Source organism: Triturus cristatus, chromosome 2_2 (genome assembly GCF_964204655.1).
Source record: "Triturus cristatus chromosome 2_2, aTriCri1.1, whole genome shotgun sequence".
In the NCBI taxonomy this organism is placed as follows: domain Eukaryota; kingdom Metazoa; phylum Chordata; class Amphibia; order Caudata; family Salamandridae; genus Triturus; species Triturus cristatus.
Genome location: NC_140582.1, coordinates 18,890,805 through 18,906,377, shown reverse-complemented (window position 1 = coordinate 18,906,377; position 15,573 = coordinate 18,890,805). Strand labels below are relative to the sequence as shown.

General features: G+C 39.5%; 1 protein-coding gene across 1 annotated transcript in view; it reads left to right on the top strand.

The window, feature by feature from the left end:
* The window catches only part of CNOT6L (CCR4-NOT transcription complex subunit 6 like), an 844,987-nt gene extending 832,570 nt beyond the window's left edge, over positions 1-12,417 (top strand). The window contains exon 12 of the mRNA XM_085640943.1: positions 4,001-12,417. Coding sequence (XP_085497069.1) covers positions 4,001-4,213 — 213 coding nt within the window. The 3' untranslated portion in view covers positions 4,214-12,417. The remainder of the gene's footprint in view (positions 1-4,000) is intronic.
* The last annotated feature ends 3,156 nt before the right edge of the window (positions 12,418-15,573 follow it).

The following is a 15,573-nucleotide window of genomic DNA, read 5'->3' as shown; positions in this document are numbered from 1 at the left end:
TGGTTTAGATGCTTTGGGCACTGTGCCTCTGCTGTTCAGTGCCACCGTGCAAGTGCTCCCTATGTAAATTGATGTATTGATTAGTGACTCCATGATTGGGTTATTTTATTAACTTGTCAGACCCTAGTACAGTGCACCTTGTGTGCCCAGGGCTTGTAAATCAAATTCTGCTGGTGGGCTTGCAGCACTGGTTGTGCCACCCACATAAGCATCTTGTAAAGTGTGTCTCAGGTCTGCCATTACAGTCTGGTACTGCCATGCTGACTGACCAAGTGCACCCACTTGCCAGTCCCTAAACCTTCCCTTTTCTTCATATCAGACACCCCTATGGTAGGCCCAAGGGCAGGGTGCATTGTAAGTATAAGATAGGACATGCCCTGGTGTGTGTGGCATGTCTTAATAGTGATTTCCAGCCATTTTCGTTTTTCAGTATTGCAAGGCTACCTGTTCCCCATAGGCTAGAAGGGGCAGTTTGATTATTACATCTTATAATCCTAACTGACTCGGGGAACATGGAAGAAATTTGAATTTAGTATGCCTGAACTCAGAATGATAAAAAACATCTTTTAATAAAGTTGGTTTTAACATTCTGTGTTTGAAAATACCACTTTTAGAAAGAAGGTATTTTCTTGCTTAACTATCCAAGCCTGCCTCTGCTAGGTTGTGTATTGTTTGTCTTGTTCTGTGAGTGACAGGGGCTGGGGATTCCAGGGGAGAGGGTGAGTCAGCACAGGGCTGAATAGGAAGATCTGCATGTAGCTGGGTGGGAGGAGTTGCACCTGGACCTGAATAGGGCTGTGCCTTCCCTCCACAATGCTGGCTCCACCTCCTGTGGTGTGTCTGATGTCTCTGCCCTGCACTCTGAAAGGAAAGGAGAAGTCAGGTAAACAAAGTGCTCCAGGACTGACCAGAACTGGTTTGGACAAGGCAAAGGCCTCTCTGCCTTCAGAAAACAAAGAGAAAAGTAGTATAAATATGGGTACCCAAACCCCAAGGCATGAGATCACTTCTGGAACAACAAGAAGAAACCTCTGCCAAGGAGAAGAACCAAAGGAAGCTGTAGGAGTGGACTGCCCCCCTACCAGTGTGCTGTGTATCTGGGTTGGCCTACAGTGGTGTCTTCAGTGCCAAGAAGAAGAGAAGGAACTTTGTGTGTACTTCATCATCTTGCAGAATATTTCTCCAAGGGCTTGAACTTGTGCTTGCCTCCTGCTGAAGTCTCAGGGACAACAGACTTCACCACCAGCTCCCCTCTGAATTTCCTTGCTGGGAATTCTATCTGCAGAGGCCTTGGTGTCGCTGGGTGCTGGAAGCGCGACGCACCGAGAAGAAGCGTGTTGCCGCCGCAGCTGTAGTCATCGCATCGACGGAGAAGCGTGCCACTGCCTCTCCCAGAAGCGTGCCTTCGTCGCAGCTGTCTGCTGTCGCATCACCGGAGAAGCGCGTCGCAATCGTGAGGGTCGCCATCGCATCATCGGAGAAGCATGTCACAGGGCCTGTCGCCGCTCCAAAGTACAGAGTCGCCGCAAGGCTGCCAGGGCGTGTCGCATCGTCTCAAAGTCGTCGCATCAAGGGTGCCATCTTATCGCATCGGATTGTTGCATTGCATCGAGGCGCCATCTTGCCACATCGCAACCGGGCTGCAGCATGAGAATCTACGCATCACCTCCTCTCCGGTGAGGATCAAGGCGCATCCCCTACTCTGCACAAGCATTGAGGAGCGACGCATCGTCTCCCCCGAAGCAAGGAACCGACGCATCTCAAACACTGCGAACCTTTTGTTTATTTTGCGTTACGCATCCAGGTACTTTTGTGAGTACTGTCGCATTTACCATCAACTTGAACTAAGCTAATTCTACCATCTTTAAGTCAATTTTGAGTACAGTATTGTTGATTTTTGTCTTTTGTGGTCTTGTGTTAAGTCTATATAAAGAATACTTATTTTTTTAAAAACTGGTGTGGTGTCCATCTGTAGTGTTTTCACTGTATTACTGTATGTGTTCACAAATGCTTAACACACTACCTCTGAGATAAACCTGTCTGCTCATGTCAAGCTACCAAGGGGATGAGCAGGGGTTATCCAGTAGTCCCTATTTGGCCAAAGGTACCAACCTCTGCCAACTAGAGACCCCCAGTTCTAACACTTAGCTACTTGGGAGAATGCACACTGCTCTTAGTTCTGTGCCCTTTAGTTTTTATTGCATTGAGCTTGAAGGGATACATTTTGGTTGTTGTGGAATTTTCTGCTTCACTATACATTTTCCCCTTACTATTGATTTCTCGGGGGTTGAGAAAATTGTTACAAAACCAGGCCAATTCATTCCAATTACCTCAGCCTGACCAAGTAGTGTGTGATATACCGACCTTTTGTGTTTTTTCCAGTCTTTCCTGTCAAACTATCTTTCAAAGTGGATCTCCTCTCCCAGTCGGGTAGGGGGACTGCTAGTTGTGCACCCCAACTTCCAAAGTCTCTAGTCTCATGCCAAAAGACCTGAGCTCCTTTCTCCAGCCACCGGATGTGGACAATGTTATTCTTTCAATTTAACTTGCTTTCATGTACTTTGTGTACACTGTACAGTGGAACCACTACATTACATGGTGTGCAGTTGAGAATTTGAATCATTTGAAGGCAGACCTCTCAGATGTATTAGATTCTCTTTCATTTCATCCCTGCAAGTTCTACAGTAGGCATAGCTAAAGATTGCATTGACGCCTTGTCGATGTTCATTTACCTTCCTGATCAACATTTCCTGCTTAAGCCCCTGTTTGTTTTAAGAATTTTGAAAGGGCTTACATATGTTTCCCCCTTGCCTCTATTGTCATGCCCCACTGGGACCTAAATTTGTTTTTGACATTCTCGATGGAGGTCTTATTTGAACCCCTACACAGTTGCCATTTTTACCCGTTGACCCTTGAAACTGTTTTTTGTTGCCGTCACTTAAGCATGACGTGTCTGCAAGTTGCAAGGGGTTTGTTTATCCACCTTCCACCTGTTTCTACTGAGACAGATGGGTTCTGAGGACTCTCATTCTTTTCAGAGCCAGTTATACCATTTCATGTGTGGCAGTCTGTTGCTCGTGACACTTTTTTCACCCCACCCCATCCCATTAAAGTAAAAGAGAGATTACATTGACTGTACTGTCATCGAGTAGCCCATTATTTCACCTACCAAAGATATATCATGTTTGACAATGGCTATTTGTACGATATGTAGGCAGCAAGTAGGGTAGCACAGTCCAGAAGAGGACCTTGTCACGTTGGATCATCCCAGAGCATTAAAATGTGATATGCTCTTGTTAAAAGGAACCTCTAGAGGAATAACCACTAACTCATACCATACTGAAAGCTTCAACATAGGCACTGGCCATGTGAGATCCTGTGGCAGATATTTGGTTTGCAGCCACATTGGCTTCCCTTCACATTTTTAAAAAGCACTATTGCTTGGACTTGGCAGTAGAAAGGATGGCCCTTTCTCTCGTTCCATGCTGCAGGATGTCGTCGTCTGACCGCTCCTTCCGACCCACCAGCTAGGAGCAGTTAATGCTCTGGTATCCTTTCAAAAGATGATGAATCTACAGGTAGAAGTAGTACTGCAAGTAGAAGTAGTAATCATAAAATAATGTTGCACTGAACACATATGTTATTCAGATGCTGTCCCGGTCTCTGACTCAAAGGGCTCATAATAATGGAGGAGGGCCTGATATCAGCGCACCAGGTTGATGCTGTATGGCTCCATTGATGCTATACATGCACTACATCGAGCAGCTAGATTGTGGGAATGTTTTGCAAACGTTCCAGCTTCAGCTTGGTGTCTGGGGATTTTCAAAAAGGTGAGGAATCAACAGGTTGATAAATGATCCACCAGAAGATCTTTACCAAAGATAAGTAACTTTTTCATTTGAGTGTCAGGTTGTTTATGTAAGGTGTCAGCCTGTCTAGTGAAATTAATCAAATTGCAACAAACTATTTTTATCTCAATGCATTTCTTCTCTATCCCCAGGGCGTGATTGACTACATTTTCTATTCCAAGACTCACATGAAAGTACTCGGTGTCCTTGGACCTCTGGATCCGCATTGGATGGAAGAGAACAAGATCACTGGATGTCCACACCCTCACATCCCCTCTGACCACTTCTCACTGTTAGCGCAGCTTGAACTTCATGCTCCGCTCTTGCCTCTTGTAAATGGTGTCCACTTGCCGAGCCGGAGGTAGTGACACCATGCCCCTCGTGGGCCACCTCCTTTTTGTTATGGACATGTACAGTTGTAAAATCAAATTTTGACAGGAGTGAAGTATGGCCATCCTCTATGCTGTTTCTTCAAGGCTCCTTCCTGTGCGTGTTTGCTGTGAAAATATGCACATTTTTGGTGCGTTTTGGTCTAACTTGACACTAGGGCTGGAACCAAAGTATTATTTGCATGCTGGTTTTAAATTAGTACATCTTTTAATTGTTGTACCTTGGGGGCGGGGTTGTGGGTTTTTTTTAGCTTTTGAGGGGGAAAGAGGGTTCGCAAGAGAATGAGGAGAGCTTTAAAAAGTGACACAAGACCAATATGTAGCTCTTGATTTGCCCATTTTCCAAACTACGTTTTCTCGGGCTAGCATTTATTGCTTTTAAGTATTTTATAGCAACGATTTGAAATCCGTTAAATATAAACATTTACTGTTTCAAACTAGCATTCCTTAGTGGTCAAAATGAATTGTAATTTAAATTTAGTAACTCCATTGCAAATTTTCAGTAGCTTACTTAAATGTGACATGAAGTGCCATAACCTTTTCCCAGTACTGCGAGGCAATATTTCAAAACCAAAGAGGGGTTCTACTCTAAGGACCTAAGTTAGAATTTGGTGACGAGTTACTCTGTCACAAATGAGACAGATATCCTGTCCACCTTTCTACAAGTGCCATAGGATATGATGCCCTACTAAGGAAGCGGACGGGATATCAGTTGCGTTTATGACAGAGTAACCATCCACCAAACTCTAAATCAGGCCCAAAAATATAACTTTTGATTAAAGAATAGTTTGTTCCGCTAGGGCAGGTTTGAAAAAAAAAAATGGTTTTGTCTTTCTTGATGCATCTTCAGAATCTCTTGTTGAATTTGGCCGGTAAATTAACCAGCAATTTTTATTAAAATGTAAAAGCACCAGTTGCTGTGTTGGGCCAACATTACTTCCTGACTAAGGTGAACACCTTTACGGTCAAGGCATCTATTTAAATATCTTGCTCACTGAACGTATTCCATAGCATCTCAGGCTTCAATAAACAAATCTAGTAAATCTGCAATTTGCATCTTAGTCGTTAGTGATAACTAAGTTGATTGGAGGAATGAGTCAACTAAAAAGGTATCCTCAACATATGTGCTACCAGAAACCTAATCCACAGCATATCATGGCAATTTACATTAAGCCATTTTGAGTGACACAAATTTACTTTTTTATTTCCATCAAGATTATACATTGCAAAACATGTCTAGACCTGGCAGAGCTAGACACAGGAAATATATACAAGGAGAATGTTTTATGGTGCATTGTTGACTGATACCAAAGCTTCGAGAGGTTCCGCAATAATGTTCAAGTTTGTTTTATACCTCTTGTTGAATTGGAGAAAAAAATAATGCTTGCCCCTTTAATACATATGAGGTACCCATTTTCGCCAGCCACTTTTCAAAGCTGTAACAAAGGATTGTATTGGCAAGGAAGAGAAATGCGTTTAAGAATCTGGCAATTACTTACCATCCGAGTTACTGACTTTAAGTACCAGAAATCTTGTTCATTAACTATCAAATTCTGAGATGCAGATAAGGAACCGTAGAATTAGTTTTTTCATAATATTTCTTTATGTAGATCATAGGCCAACTCAGTATCAATGAAACAGTGCCTGAAAAGCTCAGTGTTGAGGACTGACTAGCTCAAGGGGCTGCTAAGTCGGTTTTTACTCCCTTACTTCATTATCACTAAGTCAAACAGCTCTCATTTGGTACTAGTGCTATATAAGAATTTATTTTACTGAAGTACAAGGAAACTTTAATTTATTTGCCCTACTTGCATGCTGATTTGTACCAGCTCATGTTGTCATTTCAGTGGCCTCGTCTCAGGAAATGGAAAAACGTTTGGCAGAGAAATTGCATTGTTGCAGTTTTTAAAGATAAATACACGCTGGATTAGATGCAACATATTTTGTAATATCAACGTATAGGATGAACTGAGATTGGCACCAGTAAGCAAACTGATTACAGCAGATGGAAAGTAATTTTGCCACTATTTGAGACTTAATCCTGCTGCCTTTATGCAGGGTACCTTCTGGTTCTTAGTTTTGCCTGTGGGTGAGCAGTTACTGGTTTGCAATCCTGTAGAAAGTCTCAGCCAATTGCCTTTGTGGTTATTGTTGTTGGCACCATCCCCAATGTGCAAGGGAAACACCAGCTGAAAATGCGCAATGCTGCTGTATCTGATTTTTTAGTTCGGGGGTAATCGGTGGGTACTGTTATAAGCCTTGAGATAATTATTTTCCTGACCATCACACGCTTTTATAAGGTTCTCATTGTGTAGCTGGATGTGCAAAGAACATGTGGGCTAATTTGAAATCTTGTTGGTTTGTGACTGGACTGTGCTTGGACATTTTGATTAAGTACTCTGTAGTTACAGATGGCCTCAGTACTCCATTAAGTGGTGGCTACCAATGTTAACCGTTTTCCCCTTTATTATGCTTCTTTTGCTGCAACGGGATTTTATCTGCAATACATCTTAATAATATTTTACACACTTCTTTCCTCAATAGCTGATAAACGTAACCTAACGTGAAAAGTAGACATTCAGTTAAAAGAAGTTGATCAAACAAATATTTAGCTTGTTATCTATCAAATGAAATCACACTGACGGGCAAAGCAAATTCTATTCTATCCATTAAATGTATATTATTGCTGAAAGAACACATTTCAGTCTTTGATTTGCATAATTGTCAGCCCGCAGTCGTTTCTTATGGATAAATTCTTTTGCTATCCGTTTGTGTATTTAGTGGAGAATATTCCTTGCATGAGTTTAATTATTGGCCCAGCAGATAATAGACTGTCGAAATGCAGCAGAGACTGCCAAAAAGTGCCTACTATCACACTTGTCCATAAGAATAAAAAATTAGTTGGGTGTTATTTTGCAGTGATGCATAGCACTGAGCATCTAGTAATAAGATGTGTTCTCTTAAAGGTATCCCTTTAACAATACCTCTCTACACATCTGTATAGAAGTGTGTTTATGTTGATATAAACTATATACAGAGAGTTGTGTGAATGTGTACAGTGCTAGACATAGACTTCTATGTAAACACATGAATTTATATTGAGGTCCACAGTAGAGTAAAATAACATTGGAAAAATATTTTATGTAGACAATACCTTTGTTATTTCTGGGTGGATTGGAATAAATTTTGCTCTGGAGGGCTGCGCTAACAGAATGCTCCTCCTTTGCCTACATTTATCAAGCAACAAGAGCAATAGTTCCAACCATACTTCACTCCCAATATTTTTTTAATCTGTTTGTATAAAATGGAATTTAAGTTTCACCTGTAATGATTGTATAGGAACCACGCAGATTAAGCTTCACTGGTCCATTTTGTACTTTTGGATATGCACAAGTCAGTCTGAAAGGTGTTGCTTTGGATTTTCTCGGCTTCCAAACGCACCCTTTATAATGTCCATTGTCTTGTATATTTTTAAATTGTTTTTATAAATAATAATTTTGTCAGTCCTCATTTTAAGTGATTTAATGCTGCACGCCAGCTGACGCACTAGGACATCGAGAGAAGTATAGAGACGAGGTTTAGTTGCATGGCGCTCTTTTACATAATGTTACTATGTGTGAAAGGAGCAGTATTCGTTTGGTGCTGCCATTTCAGGTGATTAGTAATGCTGCAGTCGCAAAACTGGGAGTGCGGAGTTTTCAAAGCAGTGAAACTGGTGAAATTGAAGGATGACACCTTTGTTTCTGACCTGAAGTTCAAAGCGGCATGAAAGGGGCGTGTGCAAATAAGCACTCTAATTATTCAATCTGAATAATTGTATCTTTTTAGCACATTCCATTCAAACGGGGGCCCCTTCTACTTTTCAATTGCCTTTTACATCATCGAGTGAAGAAAGGGGCACCTGGTCGAGCCTGAATCCTTGAAATCTTTTGCACAGTATGATGGGCGAACAAATCCTACACACCATAATTTATTTCGTGTCAAAATTGTGTTACATTTTCGAAGCAAGGCAGCTTCCTCAGGGCTGACACCTGCAAACAGCTTAAACTTTAATACTGCTCCTTGTAATGTTCACTTTGTGTTCTACTCTTTGTCTCCTCTCATCTCTGTAAGAAGCAGTGCTGCCTAAGTAAGCAGAGGAAAAAACAAAACCTTAACACCTTTCTTAAAACAACTTTTTGAAACGGAGTAGTTTGACTGTAAAGATTTGTGAAGCTTTATGTAAAAAGGAAAAAGAAAAAAAAAATTGTACAAAGGATCTGAATATTTTTTTTTTGTTCTGACATTTTTCAATAGAGCCTATGGATATTTGAAAACCAATGCTGTAAATGTGGATATGGCACAGTGTGGTTCCAAGACCAGATTTTCTTCATGTTTGCTTTGGTGTGTACGTTACTTCTACCCACTTTAGTTCTTGGTATCCAACAGGAAAATATTTGTTTACTGATTTCATTTTTTAAGGGGAGTGTGCAGATGAATTTAAGCATTGTGGTCTGTCAGTTTGCCTGTCTGAATAACCGAGTTTCAAATAAAGTTGCATCCTATGTAATCCTGGTTTGGTATGGGCTGGAAGAGTAACAGAAACAACACCCAGTGACCTTGATGTAATTAGCTGTTTTCTGGTTATATCTTTCAGTTGACATGACTAAGTGAGAATAAGCATGGATCCTCTTCGAATGATCACCTATAGACACTAAAGAGTGTTCTATTTTATTTAGCCTTCTAAAAGAAATTGATTTAGCTAATTGTAAAAATAACTTGGAGGCTGTGTCCACTGTGGTTTCCAACTCACCTAGTCCTAGATGTATGTGTGTTGCTAAAACCTGAAAGAAATATCAGCACTGAGGGCCTCATGTAGGTGGGCTTGCATTTACCACTTCATAAATACCGAATCATACCGATTCGGTATTTATGCGGTGGTAAATGCAATGTAGGTAATGAGTCGGTAAATATTACTGATTCGGAAAAATTCGGTAATTACCGAATCGGTATTTACCGATTCGGTAATGAGGCATACCTTCCCATTGATGGGAAGGTATGCCTCATTACCGAATCGGTAAATACCGATTCGGTAATGGGGGAGCACATGCAAGGGTGGCAGGGTGTCACATTGACACCCTGTTGCACCCCTGATTCGGCCATGTGTGCACATGTGGCACACATACATGCCCTAAGGGCATGTATGTCTGCCACATTGCACACTTCTAAGCGCTATAAAATGCATTTACACATCCATTCATTATTTACCACCAACTATTAGTTGGTGGTAAATACCGACTCCAAACAACACCCACACACTCCCCCTACATCTCATTTCTGTATTCGGAATTTACCGAATCGGTAAAATTACCGATTCGGTAATTTTACCGATTCGGTAATTTACCGAATACAGAAATGAGCCCCCTACATGTCACAAGCCTAAATACCGGTCGGTAACGGTATAATTACCGAAAATCGGACGTTACCGACCGGTATTCGGCTACGTACATGAGGCCCTGAGTATTTTTTACATTGAATATTGTATCTACCATCTTATATTTGTTTTACCATCCAAGTGCAAACTTAAAAATACTTTTCTGATAGCAGTTTACTTTGATGCCGATCACAGAAATTTTCATTCTGAAATGCCAGATTTCCAAGCTCTTAAACTTCCATAAAGCTCACAAATGTACTTCACGCCACAAGTGTGGTTTGTTTTGAAAGTACTGGAATGTAATGTAAGTAAGCAGGATTTGATATTTGTTCTTCCAGGGTACCTCTAAAGCTTTCTTCCTTTTTGTAGTGCAAAGAAACGTGATTTGGAGATCTAAGGAAGGCGTGTATTATTTTTTCCTCTCCCAAGTATATGGAATTACAATTGCGCCATTGTGGGCAGATGATTATGAAATGGTTTGGGCAGTTTCTATCCAACCTTAAATCACTAATGACTAGGTCATTGCCTCAGATCTTATTTAACATCTGCTTTCCTGAAATTCTCCGTATAGAGATAGTGTCGGACACCAATTTCACACCCTATAAGCCTCAAGAACAGAAGTAATTTGAGTGGTAAAAGTGTTGTCATGGTTAGGACAATTACAATTTCAGGTCTCTTTTTTGTAGGCATACAAAGTATGAGCCAAAGACATTTTTATGTGAACTGTTCTGTTGGTAATGTTCTTGAAAGTGTCAGACTTCTCTAGTTCTGCCATTTTAACGAATTGTCAGTCATCAGAATTGAAACAAGCATCTGTATGTTTACTTATTTCGCTCCATGCAGAGGAAGCGCACCCATCATTGACATACTTCACAGTCTCAGTGCCCCTGCTCAACTCGCTTTAACTACTCCGAAATATTATAGTCCAAATCTAAGCAAAAGGCTGATTTATTGAAAATTCTATCCCAGTACAAGTCTATTTAAAAAAAATGCAAAACTACAAGAAATGCAAGCACAACATGAATGGCACATGTTAATCAATTTCAATCTACATCCAGTGCTGAATGCAATTTGGCAGTGACACTTCTGAGGCAGCTGGCTTAGGAGGCAAGCCATTATGCTTTTTCTCTTATTTACCACAGAATGAATTTTGACAGGATTGTTTGTATATATTTGATTTGATATGCATTTGTAATGTTTTTATATTTTGAATTTTGGAGATTGCAATTGTTGTGCATTTCTCAACCATAAATGCCTTCCCTTTCATTAGGAAATAACATTTGGCGGGGACTCAGTCAAAGAATGTGTGTTTGAAATCTGGCTGTAGCTAGGTTCACAATGAAAAGGTTATCTCTTTAAGCTCTGTTAAATTAGAAAATTCTGAGCTACATATTTCAGGTCAGGCATACTCTATTTGAAAGCGAAGTCATAAATGAAGGTTTCTCATCTTTCATGCCTTTTTGTGTACTTACTATGGTTTAAGCAACTTTTGGCCATAAGGTCTTAGCCTTTTTTTTTATTTGTTGTTGTTCTTCTTTTTGATAGTTAACACAAAGCCAATGAAGGGGTAAATTGTCAAGAGCATAGGCTCAGAGGTACCCTTAGAAGAGTTTAGCTGTGGTAGAAGAAATGTTATGATTTCTGATATGTCTTAATAAATGAACTGATACAGAAGCCTGCTGTTTTGGTAATTGTATCCTAATGTTGCTCTCCAATCCCCAACTCATACATGCATAATGTGATATAGGCTTGGGTGGAAGAAAAATGCTCTTTTAAACTTTTAAAATCTTACTTCAAAAAAAAAAAATGTTGCAGTATGTTTACTGCATACCTGTGACAGTAATAGGGAAAGCAATTTAGGTTGAGAATTGATATGGAAGGAAATGGCAAAGACCACAGGGTCTTAAACACTTCTGAACACCATTGGTAGAACGCATTTATTTAACCTGCCTTAATGTTTGGTTGGCAAAACTAGGCACATTTCCATGCAAGCCTCCTTTGAAATGCCACAGGCTATTCCGACATTCTAACTCTTAATGTTTTAACATCCTCATTGTTGGTTTGGATATATAGAACACCTGGGACTAGTATGTAACAGTTGTTAAATGTTTGCTTAGATTTTTGGACGACATTTCTCAGAGGCAGCTATACAAATTTTGTATTGTGTTAAAGCAAGTGTTGAGGTCAATAATTTGAAAACTGTAAATCACGCTGAAGTAATATTGTTAGAGGTACGAATGTCTGTTTTTCTAAAAATGATTTAATTAAGTGCCATGTTATTGTAACTCGTTAGGTTGCGTAGTCTACATTATTGAGCAAAATTAACTTATTGATCTTTGTCTATTTTTTTATTTTTCATGATAAGAATCTTTGAGTATTTCCAAAACACCAGCCATTTATTTGTCACATTTGATACAAAGACAGGGGGTCCCTGGATTGAACAGCTCAACTCGGGGGTTTTGCACACTGTGCAGAGTAGCAGTGAATGTGCAAGACATCCAGAGTTCCAAAGATCTGAATTAAAAACAGTAAGGTCAACTCATCTAGTAATAGTCTCGCCTTTTCAACGACATGGCAGCTCAAAAGGGACGTATTGTAGGATCTGAACTCCTGTTAAATGTCAAAATACATTTCCCCACTATGGAAATTCAGTACTGCTCACACAAGATGTACAGGACTAAATGGTATGTGCTTGTTTTCTTGCACTTGTGATCTTCCCTCTTTCCCATAACCCTTGTAGGCAATAAATGACCATTTTGCAATTGCATCTCTTTGTGTTGTGATATTTTACGTACTGTAGGTCCTTGGCTACATTTGGTAGGAATTTACTTAACATCTTCCTTACATTCATGAATCAATATTGATACATTAAACCTGGCTTCTTGTTTTGTTGCAATTATGGGATCGTATTTAGCACTGTGGTTTTTTGGCTTTTTATAAAAATTGTCTAAATAAGTATATCGGTTTGTTTACTGTTACTGTATAGTTTTTACTAAACAAAAAAAACCATTTCAATACCATACTAAGGTGGTAAGTATATTCAATAAGTAGTAACTGAGCAGGCTACTCACCACAGTACCCCTTGTATATTCTTGGTCCATTTGGCTTATAACTAAACTGCTCCGGAAACACTTGCCATTCACCAAAGAGACAGAGTATATGCCCCAGCAAAAAAAGGGGGGAAAACTGCATATACTACCAGCCTCAAAACCCTGATAAGGTCAGTGGTGGTTGGGGCTTGGGGGCTGGGCAGGAGAATGCAACAGAGAGAATAAGGAGTTAGGGATAGCATGCACTACGACACCTTCAGACACAGCTTATTCATAGCAAAGGCTGGTAACCACATTCTCTCAAGGTACTACTGGCTCATTATTTGGTAGTTGAGCCATTCAAAATGATTGGGCACCGCAAGGGTTGATGGGTATATAAGATATAGTACATCATAAATGAAATTTGTTAAACCTAAATAACAATGTCCAAAAGATAGAATTTGTTACTAAACATTACTCTTGGCAAAATAAAGCAGTGCCGACGCTAACAGGCTATGATATACACATCCAGTAAACAGAAATTTAGGGCTGCTACCTTAAAATAAAATATCTGCAACATTTTTAGCAAGCAGAAATGGATTATTTGAATGGGGCACTGTGTATTTCGTTTTGCATTCACTCATATGTCATGACTGCTGCAAATCCTTGCCTCTTTAGTTCTAAAACCTTTGTATTCTAGACAGTGTGTGTGCTACCTTTACGTTTCAGGTATTAATTACATCAGGAGTCTCAGGTAAGTTTTGCTGAATGCACATAAGGTGTCATTACTTCGCAGGTAAATGCCATTAAGTTATTAACGTGCTGAAATGTACTTTACCTTTAATATATATGGTTCAGTACAGTTAAATAAGTGAAAAAATAAAAACAGTAAGGAAAATGCTACTTTTAGTATTATTAATTGCTGATTATGAAAATTACACTTTTTAAATGTAACATTTCAACAAAAAATATTATTGTAATAATGGAAAAATTGGAAACAAAAGGGTGTGTATATAGTTTTATATATTTAAATGTATGTCTGTAAATATATATGTGTGTGTGTGTGTGTGTGTGTGTGTAGGTGTGAACATATTTTGATTCCTCAGAACATTCAGCTTCCCGCCGAAACAGCTGATTGCCGCTCCACCTATATATATTTGCATTGCACAGTGTGGGTATGTGCGAGTGATAGTTTCTATAGAAAGAGCGTATTTTGTTTTGCTAATAACTTTGGGACCTATCATGAATCTTCACTAAACTTTTCTCAAAAAATATTCCATTTCCGCTCCTTCCGGGAAAGTTTCTGAGTGATCCGTAAAGCGGGGTCGAGAAAAAGGCAGGTCCCCAAAAACGTTTTTCCCCTATACAATTTCCACAGGAAAAATGAGACAATGATACAGTAAAATCGGCTGAAAAGAATTACATACAGATCTTCACTTTGAAAACCTGCTTTTTGGTGTAAATCTGTGCAGCTGTTCTCAAGAAAGAAAGCTTTAAAAATTAGAGGTATCTGGAGTGTTGGTCCTGCAGGAGCACAAAAAAAAATAGAGGGATCTGATTGAACGTGGGGGCTTTTTTTCCCCCCCTTTCTCAACTGGTTTTATACATGGGACCCAGCAGTACCGAACAATGTCATTGGCTAGCCAAAACATGAAAGAAAATGTTGTGGGCTCCATAACAGGACAAGATGAATCGGCCCTTGTGTCTTGAAACTTTTTTTAAAAATTGAAAAGTAGGAGAAAGAGTAAGGCACCCTGAGACCTGAACGTTATACGGGGTGCCGCAGAGGTGGCCCACATTGGGGCCCAGAAAGATTAACATTTGGTGAGTCAGTCCCACGGGACTCTGACAAGAGCCTGTGTGGGCCCCTGCACTCTCGCGGTAACTGGCAAACAAAAAGGAAGATGAGGGTCCATGGATGGTTGCCACTCTGCGACAGGGTGTTGGCTGCAGGAATCAACCCCCTCCATCAAGCACGTCCTCTGGCTCGGTGCGGCGGGGTTGACCACAGATGCTGCATAGGCAGATATTACTTTAGGTTAATCAATGGATATTCACTGAAAAAACAAAGATTACAGTGGAGATATACTTAAATAGGGTAGTAATATTTTAATTTACTTTAAATAAATCTTAAGGAATTCACTGGAAAAAAAAAAACAAAGGTTAACTTGGAGTTATATGTTGGTCTTCTAATAACAAGAATCCTTCGGTTTTAAATTAAAAACACAATTCACCAGTTATATGTAATTGGCATAAGAATAACTTGCACTGCTATGGTAAACTGCTATGACTGCACATATTACATCACTAATGACGTCTGAAATCTATGGCAATACATGTTATACTTACTACTTGATCTTGCCATTGTTTTGGAAAAAAATGCTTCAAAAGAGATTTTTTATGGAAAGATAAATGTGCTTCCATTTAAATTACTGATCAAATAAAATGTCAGACTTACTCTTCTGCCATTGTTTTAATATCAATAAGCATAAGTATGATGACGTGTGAACAAGTTGTTACAATATTTTAATCAATAGTATTGATCAAAATGTGATTTTACATAAACAGATTGTTCATTTCTATGATACAAGCAAAGATGGAGATTTCGGAAAAAATAAGTCTGAGACATGTATTTTCCCTTTTGACTTACTGTAAAGTGAAAGCAATTTTAAGTGGAAAACCACAAAAATACAGGTGCTTTTAGCTCTTAAAATTGAGTCGTCCCTTAAAATTGTGTATTTTGGCATCTATGACAGCTTTCTCAGCTTTAAAAAATTACACCCTGAAAATAATGACCCCATTAAATAATTTCTGAAAAAAATGTCAGCACATCAATACTGCCTTTGTGTGAGAGGTGGGAAAGTATAAAATAGTTGTTCTTGAGTCATTCTATA